Consider the following 19,225-nt stretch of genomic DNA (forward strand, 5'->3'; position numbering starts at 1 on the left):
TGAAAACATTTTCTATTAATTCCCGACTAACACATTGCTGCAGGTGACAGTTGACGACAGCCTACACTTGTAGTATTTGCCATAATTCTAAAAGACAACAAAGGTTTTTTTGGCCTGTCTCTTCCATCATCTATCATCATATATGTAAGGATAAAGAAAGCTGATAGAACCGATCAGGGTTCTTTGTTTGTTCATGTCTTAAGGTTAATCTAAGCCAGTTATTCCAACAGTGCCTACAATAGATGGCATGTGTAACAAATGAACAGTGCAGAACTAATTCAACTATTGTGGTGCTGCTTGTTAAGCAAAGAGTGGGATGTAAAACAATATCGTATACATTTCTTTGGTATTGCCTGCAGCTGCTCAGGCTTTGACTATTTCTGCTTGTGATCTTTAGTATTATGCACAGCCAAAGTGCAGCTATGCACACACTGGCTACTTTTTTCGGTACTTTTTAGGTAGCAACTGTTCAACGACTAGTTAACACAAAGATCCAGTGAAGAGCACTTCTGTGAATCTGTGTGGCGCTCTCCATCATTCTCCCTTTCAGACTTTCATTCATGCAACCCACCACCTCCCAATCTCCTTGTCATCCAAGTCACTCAGCGCTCCATCCAAGCCTCACTCTTCATCTTCACCACCACCAGCGCTTAGACTCTGGGGGTGTCCCGTCCTAAATCCTATGACCACTTAGTCCTGCCATGATGGGTCATCAGAGTCTAATTGCCAAATAAATTGATTAATTTTTCTGTCTCAATAAACCATATGCAGTTCTTCCAAATGATCTCTCCTTATTGAAATGACATTGCTCATTTTTCATCACATGGTTCATGTATAACATGAACCATGATCGTTTCCAAACTAAGTAGCTGTAAGTGCTTACACCTAACCAGGCCCATGCTAACCTGGTCTTCTGGATGAGGAACCTGCCTCACGCCTCCCTATTTAAACTCTGTATAAAGATATTACCTTTTGGCGGTCAACATTTTTTCATCTGGACTTTTTTTTCTTTCAGTCAAAAACTATTCTGGAAGTGAAGTCTGTGCAGTTGACATTTTTAGAAGAAATGATTGCTGTTAAGTTTATTTTGTCCACTGGCCTCGAAGTTTAAATGGCTCTCTGGCTCACACCAAGACAAGTTCTCTAGTGCAGTCACAGTTTTCTTTTAACTGATCTCCTCTCGGGATCGGACCAGGGACCTTCCACTTTAGGTTTATTGGAATGGGTAGTAATTTGGGGGACATTGTTCATTAAAGGCACAAAACATTCCTTAGTTTGAGACAACATATTGGTACTTGTACTAGAATATTTTTTTTTGTCCTGGTAATTCATCTCCTCTAATCTAATATAATCCGAAGAGTTGTCCTGCTTATCACCGTTATATGGCTTTTTTGTGCAGTGGGCTTATTTCAGAAAAAGTTGTTTTTTTGCAAACTTGAGTTTAAGGTTTGTTAAACTGAACATGATTTACCATGACATAACACCAGAACAGATAAGGGGTTTAATCAGCCATCGGTCCCTTCTTTTTAATATGACACATCACATCCTGTTCAAAACACCTTGTGTCTGGTCATTTCTTTCTAACACCTTTAATTAAAAATTCCAATCGCTCTGTTTCATAAAGATCATGCAAAGTTCACCGCAGGCTTCGAAGCACATACGTCCCCAATACCTCTAACTAATCTAAACTAATCAACAGGAGAATCATTTATGTCACGACTAGAACCTGCTTAGAGATTATCTTCATTATTTCTCCATGGAAATATTTTATAAATAACTACACCCACATTTCTCTTCACATTTATTTATGATATGTAACATGTCTGTGTGTTTATGTAATACTTGAGATTAACATCAATCATCAGTCAGATGAAACAGCTGGTCCTCTGCTGGTCCACTTTAGCCACTGTTAGCTTTGATTAAATATACGTTTACAAGAAAAATAAAGTCATTAACTTCGTATTTCTTTAATAATACAATAGGGCTCTGAACAAAAAGTGGGACTTGGCAGGCATTTCAGACTTCTGCTACAATAGCATGATGAGTCACACAAAACTCAATTTATACTCTGTTTAAGTTCACCTAAACTATTCAGCTGCACTGTAGCTGGTATTACATCTTTGAAACAGCTTCAGCTGAATAGAGGATACTGGAGAAAAAAAAAACTTGCACTTTAACAAGAACAGAGATTCACTTAGTACTTTGTTAAACACTGCAAGTCCTTGAAACATCGATTTTTGTGTGCGTGTGTGTGTGTGTGTTGAATTTGTTTGCAGCCCTATTATGAAGGCACTTTCTTATAAGCAGAGGAGGTGAAAGTATGGCACTCCAGAATCCTCTGGGAGCCATTACTGGCATCGCTGATGCAGGAAATAGATTCACTGTAGAAAATAATACCCTTGAATAATTAATTAGACGAGTTTTAAATCAACAGCAAACGCACGGACTGCACAAATAAGAGCAGGTAAAATTCCAAGAATGCTGTTACTTGCTTTTGAAACTTAAAGATGATCAATAATAAGATGGGAGTGTGCAGTTAAACTTAATAATATGCTTTTTAAGTCCATAATTCATGTTTGTTTCACAGTAAAGGCCTTAGTCATATCAAAGAAGTGGAAATGTACTTAGGTATTGGCCAGAACTCTGAGCTATAAAATTTTATTCAGTTAAAACTTTCTAAAAAAGAAAAAAAAAAATCCATTGCACATTTAAGTTTTTGACAACAGAAACAATTATGTCTTCCAGTGGATTGGATTCGGGTCATTGCTAAGGTTATTTTCTAGAGAACTGTGATCATCTGTTGATGGACGTCGTTTAAGGATAGAATAGAAACGATTTTTTTTTTTCTTTAAAGAATATTGGTGCATAATTATAGCTTCTGTTTGATTCCTTTTGATGAGGAATAGTCACCTTGAGATGACTGTTTTTGAGAAGTAAAGACATAAATACAGTTTAAATGAAGTGAATTGAATGACGGCATGATTACTGTATCATTAAAAAAGGAACATCTGATAAAGAAAGCTCAGGCAAATACATCAGTTCTGTGAAGAATTATGAAAAACACTCAGCACTGAGTAAACTAAATACATCGCTATATATCTATATATAGCCATACATTTTGCTATGCCGAGAAACCGCTGCTGGCTTTCAAGGTCAATGAATGAAAAAAAATCACCACAGCCTTTTCTTACCACCACAGTTCTGATATTTGCATGATGTCTTTGTTGAATATTGAATAGTGAGTCAGTGCTGGCACGTATATTAATGACTTTTGAGAACAGTCAGTTTGACGGTGTCCTGAGGGGCAGACGCATCTACTCAAAAGCTGACAATTAGCACTAAACAATGCCGGGGAAATTGAATACATCTGTCAGTCAGTACAAGTAAAATCTATCCACACAAGTTTGTTTCCAAAAGAAAAAAAATGTTCTCGCACAACGAAACTACGTTTTTTAATCATGTTTGAATGGAAATGTATTTCCTCTCGGGTTACGATCCTTTGTGACATTTCAGTTACATTTGTAATGAACATCTCTTCGCCATTTGTATTCCTGCCTCCTCCTTTTATGTTTTGCTCACTCTTATTCAGGTAAACAATCACAGCTCATTCAGGACCACTTTATTCAAAGAAATGATTATTTCCAGTCGCAAAAGCTTAATTATATTTGACAGCATGAGTCTGTTTTGAGAACTCCCAATCCTTCCACACGCATGTGTGGAAAGCCTAAAGCAGAGAGATGAGTAGCATGAACCCATCACTAGGGAACAGAACAAACCAGACATCAATTACAACAAATATGACACTGACCCAGCCAGCATAACTTGTCTGCCTTAAGAAATGTTTTGCAATATTACAAATTGGGTGATATCCCTAAAAGTAGCTTCTCATATGTTAAGCATTGTCAAAGGCTACATTTTAATTAAAACCACAGTCTAGTAATGTTCTGTCTTTAACCTTCCTAATTCGTTTTTTGTTCTAACCTAACACTAAATTGCCAGTGAAAACAAAAGTTACATAAATAAAGAAAAGTGAAGAAAATGATGGTCTCACACTGGAGTCAAACCCCAGTCTCTAGATGATGTCAGTAATAGGAAATTATATTGTTACATCCTGTGAGGCTTTAAAAAAATCAAATGGTTACACCATTTTGTCAGCATCGCTGGTGTCAAGAATCATTAGTATTACTCCTATGCTAAAGCTTTAGTATAACTTGCATATCAGTAGGTGTCCCCGCCCCTTATCCCCCTTAAAATCCTTACTTGAAGATAGAGAATTTGCTTCCTATTGATATGGATGTCATTCATGAAGGTAATACCCAAGCAAATAGCAATTTTATTATGATCTGTGCTGCAGTTGTAAGACCTGGCACTCGAATCCTTCCTAAAACCCTCTCCCCACTCCCAACTGACATTGTCGTGATGTTACTGCTTTCTCACTGCAGTCATGCAATTTATTCTATAAAAAGCTCTTAATGTTTTGCTTTCATTCCCCTTTTTTTGTAGTGTATTGCATTTATAAAATGAGGTTGCTGTTGTAAAATGTGTGACTTTGGGATATCCTTTAAGTGTGTGACCTCTTATAAAAAGAAATAAGAAATTTGTGGGATTAAAATATAATTACATTTTATCATAAGAATCAAGAATCACACTAACTGTACCATGACATAAAAAATGTGGCATTTTACCCAGCTAACTCTTTTAATTGGAATTATGTTTTGTAAAATCTATTTTTTGTCTTTATTTTTTGTTTTTGAGGGCTCTGATAGGATGAATTTCTTAGGCAACCAAGAAATTGAGGCACTAGTGGCTAACACTGTATTTTAAGCGAAAGCATAATTCTGGCAACCACTACCAATCAGCAATCAGAAAACAAAAATAAAAATAATGCTGGGCAAAATGCAAATAGTTCATCCAATCTGGGAATCACATCAGCTTTAAGTAAATCATGCTAGTTCAGTGCATGTGACAATCCCACCACCTCCTAACAAGAGTATGTTGCTGTCATTAGAGGGACTACATTGTGTGATTATTTCACCAAGTGTCTGGATAAAATTTGACAAACTAATTTAGTTTGTGTGGCTATTTCTGTGTGTATAGATTAATAAAATGGTTAGGTTCCATTCAGTAATCCAAATCAAGTGAGTAAACTTTGGAAATAAATCAAGAGAGGATGCATACACATAATTCGGTAGCTTGTAGAACGCCTTTTAGCAGCTATATCTTGAAGTAATCATTTTCTGTATGGCTTTATCATCTCACACAATTGTGGAGGACGTTAGGCCCCTCTTTTAACGAAAGAAATTGTTTATTGGGCTTGACTGCTATTTAAGGGTCGGTGCTATAGTTCAGATTTTTTTTCCTTTTTTTTAACAGCCCATTTTTTGCGCTTGTTGCATTACAAAGTTTTACTAAAGTAAAGGACTCATTGTCTTGATGCATGCTCAATCATCCAGGTACTAAATCCCCAAAAGTGGATTTTGTTCATATTACATGGACATAGCGTTTTCAGTGGGAGGAACCTTTTTGTCACTCATCCAAGTGACTCCTGCAGTGCAAAAATGACTCATTAAAATATGCTAATTACAACAGCTAATATTCATGCTTTAACATTCGCACATCTTAACATACCTATCTTAAAAGATAAGTAAAGTTATTTTATTTATAGCATTAAATATAACTGACAATTTGGTGCATAGCGAAACTGTCAGTCATAGAGTCATAGAGCATGGGTAGCACCCTCATGACTCACCATATTGGCAACGGGCAATTAAAATTTGTACACTCATACTTTTTTTAGGTATAGTAAATATGTTTCAATAGATAGTCATTAATTTTGCGATTTTTAAAAATTCTCTTGTAACCCAGGTTATTTTCTGAAGTATGAGATTTTTGATCATTTGGCAGTCATTGAACGCACCACAATGCCGTGAGCATAGCAGCCGCCTAGCTAGCCCAGCTCTAGTATTTTCTTTTCCGCCCTTGATCTGATGAGGAGTGTTGTTCTCGTGCCCACTGCCAGCTGGAAACTTGGGTACATTTAATATGAGTCGCTGTAGATAAGTTTACGAAACATTTGTACTTGAAACTGATGTTTTAATGTGTTGTTAGAGAGAGAAGTCATGAGCCGAATCCGACAGGCATTCGCCATTGCATGAACTCCTCTAGGGAGTTAGCTTGCAGCGCATGTTCAAATTGAATGTTCTGGATCTTATTATGCTGCAGCGAGAGTCAAATCCACAACTGCGATGTTTTTGTTAAGGAAGAAAGCTAAATGTAAAATATGTGAATGAAGTTATTACCGGGGTGGATAGCAGACTGTTAGCAAGCTAGCAGCTAAGGAAACCTGGCTACCTTTCCAATATGGCGGCTGATACAAGGTCAAACACGGAGATGATGTGTTTTTGCCTAAGAAAATTTGTTTAACAGCATTTATGTTTTCTGTTAATATTTTTTTATATGAACCAGCCTGTATCTTTATGATGTTAAGACTGCTAGATGAGCTGTTAGTGACACTGAGTTACTCATAACTATGCTTTCTGTGTTTTTTCCCTCCCCTTTTGGTATCCTCTTCCTGCTGGATGAACCACTTCATGATAATCCTCATCTGATGACTCCGCTGAACTATCCTGCCTGGTGTTGCTGCAGGTGTATGCTTCTGCCAGCTGGATGCTGTTACTGGATAGTACACCATTCCAATGGAGCGGTAGGAACAAATTGAAACACACTAAAAGAAAAGGGTTATTGTTTAAAATTGTGTTTTAATAAATGTGTTAATGTTAAGTAAGTTTTCATTGTGTGCTGGAGGTCCTACTGGTCCTATGGTGGAGAAGCTACTACCTCTCCTTTAAGAAACTAGGCTCTGATGGGATACAGATATTTGGGACACATTTCAATTCTTGTAACCTCTTTCCAGAGAAACTGTGTGATTTTTGGTCCTAAACATTGTGGCGAAATTGAAGATACAGATTCTTAGTTATCTGCCCAAGGTCAACAGTCCTGATTTCCAAGCATTAAGGCTTTGGTGTAAGTACACATTGTGTTACACAAAGAATAGTTAATGGCAACAGCAATGAGCGTCGTATGCAAAAATTAGTGGTGGGCGGATCGATCCAAATATCGATAGTATCGATCCCAAGTCGGGATCGGGATCGGATCGATACTGGCCTGGTTAGATCGATTCTTTACTTTGAGTTCTGCTTGTTTGCTATGCTGTGCTTTCGGCAAAAACGAAACAGCCAGGTCGCTGGACTAGCCGCTCCTGTGTCAGCGGAGAGCAGGCACACTTTGCTCCCCCGCCCCCCCCTCTTATGTTTCGGTGTTGCGCTGACACGTCATGTGACTTAGACACTTTGGGGGATATTAAGTTGTTTACATATTAATTATATTTTTACCAATTGTTTTTGTTGTTGAGAATTTTAATTGTAATTTTCGTATTATAGTTTATCAACACTATTTGTTTTAATTTGTTTACTGGTTTGCATGCACTTAAGATTTAAAAAAAAGAAAGAAAAAAAAAAAAGATCGCCACCACGGCAGACCCGATGGCATTTTCATGCTTCGCCGCATCATTTATTCTTACAATAATCACACGGTTGCTGTAACAGTAGCCTACATTCAATGGCTGCAGCCCTCCTGCTGCCAGCTGTACACATCAACACCAAAAACAACAACAGCACAAGCAGCGCACAGGTTTTAAGCCGGTGAGGCATGATTGTAGATGCAGTGAAGGTGAGTCCACCTCATCTGCAGCAGCATCGCAGACCACGGCCGCCACAATAATAAAGCATTTTTTATTTAATTATAAATAAATTATTTCTCCTATTATGTCCTGGGTTTTAAGTAATTAATAATACAAAAGGAAAAATCACAAAAAACACTTAAGGTCATGAAAATTAATTGCGATTTAGCAATTCAATGAGGCATCCACTTGATTTATTGAAAAGTATCGGTATCGGTATTGGTATCGGCGATACTGGCCCGTATTTACTTGGTATCGGATCGATACCAAAATATGCAGTATCGCACACCACTAGCAAAAATATAGTATCATGGCTATTAATCCTGAACTTTTCTGTTGTAAGTTCTGCTATTTGTTCTACTGTTAACTGCTATTAGCCTCTGTTAGCTGTTTGCTGCAGTTAGTGAAACTTCGAAGTGGAACTAACATTGCAAGACTTGGCAATTTAGTGAATACATTTTAATAGTGTTAGTGAAATCATAGTTTTGAACCGGTTTTAGTTGCAAGGAAATTATTTATCTTTTATTACATAAACAGAATGTGGTGCTAAATAGGGTTTAAAAAATACACAAACTTGGAAGAGTTGGCTGGATTTGTACAAAATGAGATGGCTGACAATGGAAAGATGCAATTCGATTGTTACACGTTTAAGAAATAAGGAGGATGGATGTTGTATCAGACGAAGTGATAAGAATGATTAAGTTCTTCCACTAACTCATCTACGCAAAGAATTTTTAGAGGGTATAGCAGATTTGGAAGTTTGTCCTCAAAAATCAGCCGTAATCTCCAAATTTCATTTTTTTTCTCTAAATAGTATTTCAATTTTTTTCTTGCAATGTAATTTTGACTTCAGTCTCAAAATTCTGACTTTTCGTCTGGAAAAAAAAAAAAAAAAAATTTTCATAATGTGAACTTGGAGCGCTTCTTTGCCATACTTAGGTCAGTGCCATCTAGATGTATTTAATTTTCAATCAAGATGGCACAGCTGTAATCATGCTCTAAAATTATATATTGTAATATGAAAATTGTAAATTTTCTTAACCTGCGAGTCCTTGATGAAGATAATCTCTTCAAAGTGAACGCTGCAAAGATGAGATGGTGCAAGTTTCAAGTACAGTACATTTCAAGTACATTCTTCTTATGTTAGCTAGCCACTAGTTCAGTCTCTGTGCTACACCATCACCTACAGGACAACTGCAAAACAAAAAAAAAACATGTAGTTAAGATGATGGTTTTTAATTAGCTGCTGTAAAACAATGTAGTAACAATCAATAAATGCAAGATGACATTAACTGCTTTTTAGGTAAGTACTATATGTGCTTTTGGAGAACTGTTTTCTACAGTCATTGGTTTGCTGGACAAAGTGGCCCACCCGAGGGGTCCCCTGCCATTGACCGGCAAGTCACCCTGGCTGAGAATTGCCTGGTTGCCAGGGCAGAAGGAGCAGAGCAGGGCAGGCAGCCACCCCTGCTAGCGCTGAGAAGTAAGTTCCCTTGACCCGCCCGGCAGAGTGGGCGCTGCCGATGTGGCTCATAAACCTGTTCTTTTCCCCTCTTCTTCCCCAGGCCCCGGAAATGACAGGCACTGCACTCATCCACCGGCACAGGTCTCAGGGCAGGAGTGGTGAAAGTTCTGGCAGCTGGGACACCTTAGGTGTTCTGCGCTGCTGGGGCTCTGTCAACCCCCACGCCCCCGGCCCTAGGTGGAGGTACAGCATTCTAGTAAGGTGTCAAGGGGGTATACGCCAGGCTTTGGTGGAGACGGACTGCACGCAGCCCCTGGTTCACCAAAGCCTGCTTCACCCCAGGACATTATTGGAGGTGGAGAGGGTGGAGGTTAAATGTGTACATGGGGCATTCACAAACAAAGAACATGGAATAAAGCCTGCAGTCAGTTTGTGCCTGTCATGTCCTCTAAGTTTAGGAACACATTGGGTGGGATTTAATAAACTTTTGGGGCAGTATGTGGGGTTCCGATCACGATATTTAGCGATCACGTGTAGTGTCTGCGTGGCGCTCAGCGGTGATGCGGGGTTGTCCGACACCGACTCCGAGTGGGAGGAGACTCACTAGGGCCTTACGAGAAGGCCCTGCCGGTTCCGATGATTTGCCCCACAGAAGATTTTCCACTGGGACAGTCTCGGGATGACACCCTACGCTCAGCCTTTGACAAAGTGATAGAAATTGATGATCACTTCCTTCCTACCCGCGCTTTGTGCTATTGAATGATACTAACAGAAGAAAATACAGTTAACACTGACTTAATAAAAAAGTATTATATTTTATCTCAGATTTGATCATCAGTACACACACACTGTTTTTATCCCTTTAACTTTTTTTGGTTAATCAGTTGATATAATAAGAAAGTTAAATATACAATAATAAATACTTTAAATCATATGACAATGTAGCTGTCACTGTGTTTATTAGTGTTTGGTAAACTAGAAGTCTTCATAGTAGCATCCACAATTCAAGTCTTTATACAAATAATGAAAGAAAGTTTAATGTGAAATTACTGAAATATATGAAATATTATGGCTTTGTCTGCCAGAGTGTTTTTCTTTAAACTAATCGGAACACTTTTACTGGCAGTCAGTGATGTCGCTGAAAGGCAAGGTTCTAATGTTGTGTTGCCATAGTCTCCGAAGTTTGCTTTTAAAGCTCACTCACAGTTAGAAAAGTCAAGCATCCAGACATTTGAAGGACTATTTGCACATTAAGGTGACATTTTCGATTTTAAAAGTTCTCAAAACATTAAGATGAAAAAGGAAACAAGAAAAGTTACGACTGAGGCAGATAAGAAAGATCCAGGAGATCAAAGTAAGTAAAAAAACGGAAAATCTAGCTCAAATCCCCCAAATAACAGAATCTACATTTCTAAAACTGTTGACACTCTGTGTATAAAATGATTCATTTTTAGAGGATTTAAATCCTATGTTTGATTGAAACTAGTGTAAATGCAACATGTCTAATCAAAGAAAGGTTACTGGGGCACTTTGTCTTTTGGTAAAATAATGTGACAAGTTTATTCTTGGACTGAGCGGTGAAAACAGAGCAACAAGTGTCATCAGTATCTAAGACTTAGTAGACCTAGTATGGACTCGTGTTGGTCTGTTTTTTATCAAAAGCATAAACTTGTTATTATATTTTAAGCAATACTAATTTAAAATTCAGTGGCATCAAAATGCTTCCAGTCCTGATGTCGAACGCTCTTTTTCACTAATGTGTTGTTGTTGTTTATAGATTGTAAGACCAGAATGACAAAAAGAAAGGCCAGTCCTGAAAAAAAGACCCCCATAAAAAGAAGGAGGGTCAGTGAGCAGGCTGGTCCTTCCACCAGCTCAGATGCTCATGTGGTCAAAGGAGTCAAGCGCAAGGTCCAACAAGATGAAGCGGGGACAACCAATACAGCAAAAAAGTGTAAACTTCTTGACCATATGAGCGGTGACAAGGGGCAAGCATCTTCCTGGTTGGACACTGGTAAAGGTAGGCTAATTAGTTGAGTGAGGGGTAGATTAAGTGTACAGCTGGTTGCTGGGTTTAAGATATTAGTGTTTGGGTGATATTTGTGTCTATTATCTAATAAGCTGATGTGCTTTTGGTGTTTTCCACATCTGCAGACTGCAGCATAGACATTTCAGAGAGCTGCAGTAAAAACCAAAACGCTGGCAAAAGGAAAGCTGCGGGAGACAGGAGGGACCCACCTAAGAAGAAGAACGTGGACCAGGACGAAACCAAAAATGTTGCCAAAAAGTCAGTGGCCGAACAGAAACGTAAGTAGCAAGCAGCTTGGCTTTTATATTCAGGTGAAGAGCAAAATGAACATTTAGGGTAGAGCAGAGAGTAATTTGTGTGACAGCTGTAGTAAAACCCAATTTGTTTGTCTGTTTAGGTGACTTCCAAGCGAGATACGTGGAGGAGCACCGGCTTGGAGAAGGAGGCTGCGGAGCAGTGTTTGCTGGCTACCGCATAAAAGATCATTTTCCAGTAAGTGTTCAGATGGTGGTAGTAAGGCAGTAACGCAGATAAGGGATAATATCGTAAGCTGAGACGTGTGCTGTTTTACACCTTTAATTATGTCATACTGAGGAAATGCTGATCAATGCCCTGTGTCTTTTAGGTGGCCATCAAACACATCCCAAAGGGGAAAGTGTACTGCAAAGTGACGGTAAATGTGCAACACTTGAATTGTTTTTACATTAGTGGATTGCATGCAGGGTTCACCTGTGGAACGTCTGTTCCTCATCATCCACTTTGTCGAATTATTTCAGGATGAAAACGGGAAGCATCTGTCAGTGGAAGTTGCCATCATGCTGAAGCTTGCAGCTGAAGCAGATGGATCAGTGGGAACATCAGCCCCAGTGTCTCTGCTGGAGTGGTTTGACTTTGGCAGAGAGCTGATCCTGGTGATGGAGAGACCCGTCCCCGCTGTGGACCTGGATAAATACATAGAAGAAAATGGAGGATTTTTACCAGAGGACAAGGCCAAGGCAAGTTGACTTGCCTTAGAAGAGCCTTAGACTGTACATCATTCAATCAAAGCACAGAGTATTAGAGAAACATTAACCCATTGATTGATTATTGTCTTTTTCATCGTTTCCAGGTCATTCTGAAGCAGCTGGTTGATGCTGCGAAGCACCTGGAGGATAAACACATCTTTCACCGGGACATCAAGAGTGAGAACATTCTAATTGAGACCGGCTCAGATGTACCGCGTGTTCGTATCATCGACTTTGGACTGAGCTGCTTTGTTAAGGAGCGGTCGCTGTACCGCGTCTTCTATGGTAACATATTCTGCTCTTGCTCTTCACAGATGTAACAATTTTCACCTTTTGTTTTAGAAGAAATTGCAATTGTGTCTGTTTATTAGGTACAGACATTTACTCCCCTCCCGAGTGGTACAGGCGCAGTTGCTACAGGTGTGGACCCACCACGGTATGGCAAATGGGAGTGGTTCTGTACGAAGCGCTTCATGTGGGGGACTTTAACACCACGAGCTTCCTCAAAAAGCGCCTGAAATTCAAAAGCCGTCTGTCTAAACGTAAGAAAACGTCACACTTCAAGATTGACTGATGGCTTGGACCACTGGAACGATCACCTTCATGTTTTTTCTCTTTCCTTTCTTTCCAGGCTGCCGGGATTTCTTGGACGCGTGTTTAACCAGAGTCCCAGAGATGCGGCCGACGCTGGAGGACCTCCAGCATCACGCTTGGCTGAGATAAACCCATCACACACACACACAAACACACGCAATTCAGACGTTATCATGTATGTGTGATATATGAGGTAACTTTCTTTTTTTCTGTTTGACAGGAAATAATTTTTTTAATTGCCCTATTTTAAACTTTGGTGTTTTGGAATTCCTGTAACCCCCCCCCCAGCCATCCCAGGAAAGGGGATCTCTCTTTGAATGGGCTTTCCCGAGGTTTCTTCCCGTCAATCTGGCCCCCCCAGGGGAGTTTTTCCTCGTCTTCATAGAGAGCTTGGGCTGGGTCAGGAGCTCCATCAAAACTGTCTTTAGTTGATTATTTTAAGGTAATCATATTCTTTAAAGTAATCAAATAAAAAACAGTAAAAATCTGAAGACTTGAAGTAAACTTTCATTAAAATAAAACTTGTTTAATTCATCTTTGCTGAGGATACTGTGTTATTACTATTTCAAGGATTGTATTTTACCCACGATGCATTTTGACAAGTAAGAAAATTAAAAGGTAAATCAGGTTCAGGTATATACAAAGAAAGTCACACTGCCACTGCTCTGAAGACTTGCATCTGTTGCCCTAACCCCCAACCAGTCTTGACAGATTTCCTGGTTCTAGCAGAGGTTGCAGCAGTTGGGTGGGATTTAATAAACTTTTGGGGCAGTATGTGGGGTTCCGATCACGATATTTAGCAGTGTGTAGTGTCTGCGTGGCGCTCAGCGGTGATGCGGGGTTGTCCGACACCGACTCCGAGTGGGAGGAGACTCACTAGGGCCTTACGAGAAGGCCCTGCCGGTTCCGATGATTTGCCCCACAGAAGATTTTCCACTGGGACAGTCTCGGGATGACACTCTACGCTCAGCCTTTGACAAAGTGATAGAAATTGATGATCACTTCCTCCTGCGTGGACCTACCCGCACTTTGTGCTATGGAATGATACTAACAGAAAAAAATACAGTTAACACTGACTTAATAAAAAAGTATTATATTTTATCTCAGATTTGATCATCAGTACACACACACTGTTTTTATCCCTTTAACTTTCTTTGGTTAATCAGTTGATATAATAAGAAAGTTAAATATACAATAATAAATACTTTTAAATCATATGACAATGTAGCTGTCACTGTGTTTATTAGTGTTTGGTAAACTAGAAGTCTTCATAGTAGCATCCACAATTCAAGTCTTTATACAAATAATGAAAGAAAGTTTAATGTGAAATTACTGAAATATATGAAATATTATGGCTTTGTCTGCCAGAGTGTTTTTCTTTAAACTAATTGGAACACTTTTACTGGCAGTCAGTGATGTCACTGAAAGGCAAGGTTCTAATGTTGTGTTGCCATAGTCTCCGAAGTTTGCTTTTAAAGCTCACTCACAGTTAGAAAAGTCAAGCATCCAGACATTTGAAGGACTATTTGCACATTAAGGTGACATTTTCGATTTTAAAAGTTCTCCAAAAATTAAGATGAAAAAGGAAACAAGAAAAGTTACGACTGAGGCAGATAAGAAAGATCCAGGAGATCAAAGTAAGTAAAAAAACGGAAAATCTAGCTCAAATCCCCCAAATAACAGAATCTACATTTCTAAAACTGTTGACACTCTGTGTATAAAATGATTCATTTTTAGAGGATTTAAATCCTATGTTTGATTGAAACTAGCGTAAATGCAACATGTCTAATCAAAGAAAGGTTACTGGGGCACTTTGTCTTTTGGTAAAATAATGTGACAAGTTTATTCTTGGACTGAGCGGTGAAAACAGAGCAACAAGTGTCATCAGTATCTAAGACTTAGTAGACCTAGTATGGACTCGTGTTGGTCTGTTTTTTATCAAAAGCATAAACTTGTTATTATATTTTAAGCAATACTAATTTAAAATTCAATGGCATCAAAATGCTTCCAGTCCTGACGTCGAACGCTCTTTTTCACTGATGTGTTGTTGTTGTTTATAGATTGTAAGACCAGAATGACAAAAAGAAAGGCCAGTCCTGAAAAAAAGACCCCCATAAAAAGAAGGAGGGTCAGTGAGCAGGCTGGTCCTTCCACCGGCTCAGATGCTCATGTGGTCAAAGGAGTCAAGCGCAAGGTCCAACAAGATGAAGCGGGGACAACCAATACAGCAAAAAAGTGTAAACTTCTTGACCATATGAGCGGTGACAAGGGGCAAGCATCTTCCTGGTTGGACACTGGTAAAGGTAGGCTAATTAGTTGAGTGAGGGGTAGATTAAGTGTACAGCTGGTTGCTGGGTTTAAGATATTAGTGTTTGGGTGATATTTGTGTCTATTATCTAATAAGCTGATGTGCTTTTGGTGTTTTCCACATCTGCAGACTGCAGCATAGACATTTCAGAGAGCTGCAGTAAAAACCAAAACGCTGGCAAAAGGAAAGCTGCGGGAGACAGGAGGGACCCACCTAAGAAGAAGAACGTGGACCAGGACGAAACCAAAAATGTTGCCAAAAAGTCAGTGGCCGAACAGAAACGTAAGTAGCAAGCAGCTTGGCTTTTATATTCAGGTGAAGAGCAAAATGAACATTTAGGGTAGAGCAGAGAGTAATTTGTGTGACAGCTGTAGTAAAACCCAATTTGTTTGTCTGTTTAGGTGACTTCCAAGCGAGATACGTGGAGGAGCACCGGCTTGGAGAAGGAGGCTGCGGAGCAGTGTTTGCTGGCTACCGCATAAAAGATCATTTTCCAGTAAGTGTTCAGATGGTGGTAGTAAGACAGGCAGTAACGCAGATAAGGGATAATATCGTAAGCTGAGACGTGTGCTGTTTTACACCTTTAATTATATCATACTGAGTAAATGCTGATCAATGCCCTGTGTCTTTTAGGTGGCCATCAAACACATCCCAAAGGGGAAAGTGTACTGCAAAGTGACGGTAAATGTGCAACACTTGAATTGTTTTTACATTAGTGGATTGCATGCAGCGTTCACCTGTGGAACGTCTGTTCCTCATCATCCACTTTGTCGAAATATTTCAGGATGAAAACGGGAAGCATCTGTCAGTGGAAGTTGCCATCATGCTGAAGCTTGCAGCTGAAGCAGATGGATCAGTGGGAGCATCAGCCCCAGTGTCTCTGCTGGAGTGGTTTGACTTTGGCAGAGAGCTGATCCTGGTGATGGAGAGACCCGTCCCCGCTGTGGACCTGGATAAATACATAGAAGAAAATGGAGGATTTTTACCAGAGGCCAAGGCCAAGGCAAGTTGACTTGCCTTAGAAGAGCCTTAGACTGTACATCATTCAATCAAAGCACAGAGTATTAGAGAAACATTAACCCATTGATTGATTATTGTCTTTTTCATCGTTTCCAGGTCATTCTGAAGCAGCTGGTTGATGCTGCCAAGCACCTGGAGGATAAACACATCTTTCACCGGGACATCAAGAGTGAGAACATTCTAATTGAGACCGGCTCAGATGTACCGCGTGTTCGTATCATCGACTTTGGACTGAGCTGCTTTGTTAAGGAGCGGTCGCTGTACCGCGTCTTCTATGGTAACATATTCTGCTCTTGCTCTTCACAGATGTAACAATTTTCACCTTTTGTTTTAGAAGAAATTGCAATTGTGTCTGTTTATTAGGTACAGACATTTACTCCCCTCCCGAGTGGTACAGGCGCAGTTGCTACAGGTGTGGACCCACCACGGTATGGCAAATGGGAGTGGTTCTGTACGAAGCGCTTCATGTGGGGGACTTTAACACCACGAGCTTCCTCAAAAAGCGCCTGAAATTCAAAAGCCGTCTGTCTAAACGTAAGAAAACGTCACACTTCAAGATTGACTGATGGCTTGGACCACTGGAACGATCATCTTCATGTTTTTTCTCTTTCCTTTCTTTCCAGGCTGCCGGGATTTCTTGGACGCGTGTTTAACCAGAGTCCCAGAGATGCGGCCGACGTTGGAGGACCTCCAGCATCACGCTTGGCTGAGATAAACCCATCACACACACACACAAACACACGCAATTCAGACGTTATCATGTATGTGTGATATATGAGGTAACTTTCTTGTTTTCTGTTTGACAGGAAATAATTTTTTTAATTGCCCTATTTTAAACTTTGGTGTTTTGGAATTCCTGTAACCCCCCCCCCAGCCATCCCAGGAAAGGGGATCTCTCTTTGAATGGGCTTTCCCGAGGTTTCTTCCCGTCAATCTGGCCCCCCCAGGGGAGTTTTTCCTCGTCTTCATAGAGAGCTTGGGCTGGGTCAGGAGCTCCATCAAAACTGTCTTTAGTTGATTATTTTAAGGTAATCATATTCTTTAAAGTAATCAAATAAAAAACAGTAAAAATCTGAAGACTTGAAGTAAACTTTCATTAAAATAAAACTTGTTTAATTCATCTTTGCTGAGGATACTGTGTTATTACTATTTCAAGGATTGTATTTTACCCACGATGCATTTTGACAAGTAAGAAAATTAAAAGGTAAATCAGGTTCAGGTATATACAAAGAAAGTCACACTGCCACTGCTCTGAAGACTTGCATCTGTTGCCCTAACCCCCAACCAGTCTTGACAGATTTCCTGGTTCTAGCAGAGGTTGCAGCAGTTTTTCCTTCCCACTGTTGCTGATTGTTTGCTCATAGTGGGCCTGTCTGATTGGTGGGATTCTTTCTCTAATATTATGGGTTCTCTACCTTACGATGTAAAGCGACTCTAGACGACAGATGTGATTTGTTCCTATAGTTACGATTTAATTTAATTGTTAATTTCCGTTCAGGAAAGGAAGTTATTTCTTAATATCCATCTATACTCAGTGTGAACTGTATAAATTTAAGAGAGCTGTTTGACTGATCACCTAATGTGTGACAAAAGAATGCGCTGTGATGCTAATGACAGTCTGCGCTCTCTTACCTGTCTGCAAAGGTTGTCCATAAAATTACTGCTGCAATTTATCGGAGATGTGCAGAAGCAGAGGCAGTTGACCGCATTTGAAAATGATGTAATTCATGCAATATTGATTAAGCTACTGTTAAGACATTACGTAATAATTTAACAAACTGTGTTCATTTATTTATTTCTATAAATATTTCTCTATATATGTGAATTCCGCATTTGTTCTTTGTACATTCATTAATCTAAATATTCAACATCCTCACTCAGGACTGCAGAGATTGACAAAAAAAAAATCTCAAAAACTATATCTCAATCTGAGCTTGGACTGAATTTGCGTGTATATCCGTTCACTGATTTAGCCAAGTCAGGTGTGACTTTTTAAAAACAGAACAGAACCATTGACGTTAAGCTTTATGCAACAGCTGCCCTAGATTAACAGTAATGGTGATTTCAAAATATGTTTTTACTTTTCTGTAATAGTTAGATCAAAAATATAATGCTTAAAATTAACGTTTTACAAAACAAATAGAAAACATTGTAAAGCACAGTATTATTTTTTATGAAGATGCCACATTACATTCAGTTCCTGAACAAAAGTAAATATAAAGGTTAAGTGGTTAAATTAGTCTCTGACTTCTCAGAAAAGTCCAATTTCAGCTATAAAAACATAAATATTTGTATTTTCTTGTGTTTATGACAAATTATCTACTAAATTTGTTAGGCACTGTATGTGAACCATTTTCCTAATTAATCGAAGATAACGTTGATAATGATGAAAATCTTTACCATTCACTAATACACTGAAATTCTACATTAGCCTTAGTCATTTCATCTCACACACAAACAGGGCTTGACCCGTGTCTGTGCAAACTGGAGAAAGGACGTGCTTGGACTTGAACCTCACATTTCCACTGTTTGCTATAATTTTTATGTTTTGGTGGTGTCTTTCCTGGAAGGCTACATGGAAATCATTTTCGAATCTATATTTTTGAATAGTACTCTCTTCCCTGAATGCTCTTAAAACATGAATTTATTAGACCACAACCCAATGTAAGAGTTTTACAGGAGGCCAATGTACTGTAATTCATCTAATCCATCATTTTATTACTGATGACAGACATGAAAATATTAATTAGCTGGGTGTTATAATTTTGTGAAAGTAATTATATAAAAAAAGAACATGTTTTTCACTCTATTTGGAAAGATAAGAGGTACAAAACCCTGCAGCTAGTTCAGGGTAATTTCAGAGCATTATGGATAAACTGAGCTATATTAAAAAAAGGAAAAAAAATCATTATCGCTGTTTAATGAACATCCATTGTCATCCTGTGAGTTTAATATTTATACAATGTAGCAGTGATAAACAAACACTAAGAAGATTACAGATGATTATTTTTCTCTACTTTGTTTCCTTGTCTAAAAGACTATGCTTCCACAGTGTATGCTCATGACT

At 39.0% G+C, this 19,225-nt stretch overlaps 2 protein-coding genes across 13 annotated transcripts in view; both read left to right on the top strand.

Moving 5' to 3' along the window:
* LOC106097784 (serine/threonine-protein kinase pim-1) overlaps positions 1–13,364 on the top strand; it is a 459,832-nt gene extending 446,468 nt beyond the window's left edge. The window contains exons 1-11 of one of the 10 annotated variants that reach the window (XM_019352562.2): positions 5,881–6,031; positions 6,646–6,703; positions 9,042–9,221; positions 10,981–11,223; positions 11,358–11,510; positions 11,630–11,724; positions 11,858–11,905; positions 12,009–12,227; positions 12,341–12,521; positions 12,608–12,778; positions 12,868–13,364. In XM_019352562.2, coding sequence (XP_019208107.1) covers positions 6,667–6,703; positions 9,042–9,221; positions 10,981–11,223; positions 11,358–11,510; positions 11,630–11,724; positions 11,858–11,905; positions 12,009–12,227; positions 12,341–12,521; positions 12,608–12,778; positions 12,868–12,959 — 1,419 coding nt within the window. In that variant the 5' untranslated portion in view covers positions 5,881–6,031; positions 6,646–6,666 and the 3' untranslated portion in view covers positions 12,960–13,364. Of the gene's footprint in view, positions 1–5,880; positions 6,032–6,233; positions 6,378–6,615; positions 6,704–9,041; positions 9,222–9,303; positions 9,447–9,496; positions 10,558–10,980; positions 11,224–11,357; positions 11,511–11,629; positions 11,725–11,857; positions 11,906–12,008; positions 12,228–12,340; positions 12,522–12,607; positions 12,779–12,867 lie in introns of those variants that run through there. The other 9 variants (XM_019352564.2, XM_019352566.2, XM_019352571.2 and 6 more) reach the window with 9 other exon arrangements.
* The window catches only part of LOC109197485 (serine/threonine-protein kinase pim-1), a 44,169-nt gene continuing 38,075 nt past the window's right edge, over positions 13,132–19,225 (top strand). The window contains exons 1-9 of one of the 3 annotated variants that reach the window (XR_003216922.1): positions 13,132–13,272; positions 14,891–15,133; positions 15,268–15,420; positions 15,540–15,634; positions 15,772–15,819; positions 15,923–16,141; positions 16,255–16,435; positions 16,522–16,692; positions 16,782–17,186. Coding sequence is in view for 1 of the 3 variants with exons in the window: in XM_025904057.1 (XP_025759842.1) it covers positions 14,407–14,467; positions 14,891–15,133; positions 15,268–15,420; positions 15,540–15,634; positions 15,772–15,819; positions 15,923–16,141; positions 16,255–16,435; positions 16,522–16,692; positions 16,782–16,873 (1,263 nt within the window). In the remaining 2 variants the exon portion in view is untranslated. Of the gene's footprint in view, positions 13,273–14,268; positions 14,468–14,890; positions 15,134–15,267; positions 15,421–15,539; positions 15,635–15,771; positions 15,820–15,922; positions 16,142–16,254; positions 16,436–16,521; positions 16,693–16,781; positions 17,279–19,225 lie in introns of those variants that run through there. The other 2 variants (XR_003216921.1, XM_025904057.1) reach the window with 2 other exon arrangements.

Source organism: Oreochromis niloticus, linkage group LG16, assembly GCF_001858045.2.
Source record: "Oreochromis niloticus isolate F11D_XX linkage group LG16, O_niloticus_UMD_NMBU, whole genome shotgun sequence".
NCBI lineage: Eukaryota > Metazoa > Chordata > Actinopteri > Cichliformes > Cichlidae > Oreochromis > Oreochromis niloticus.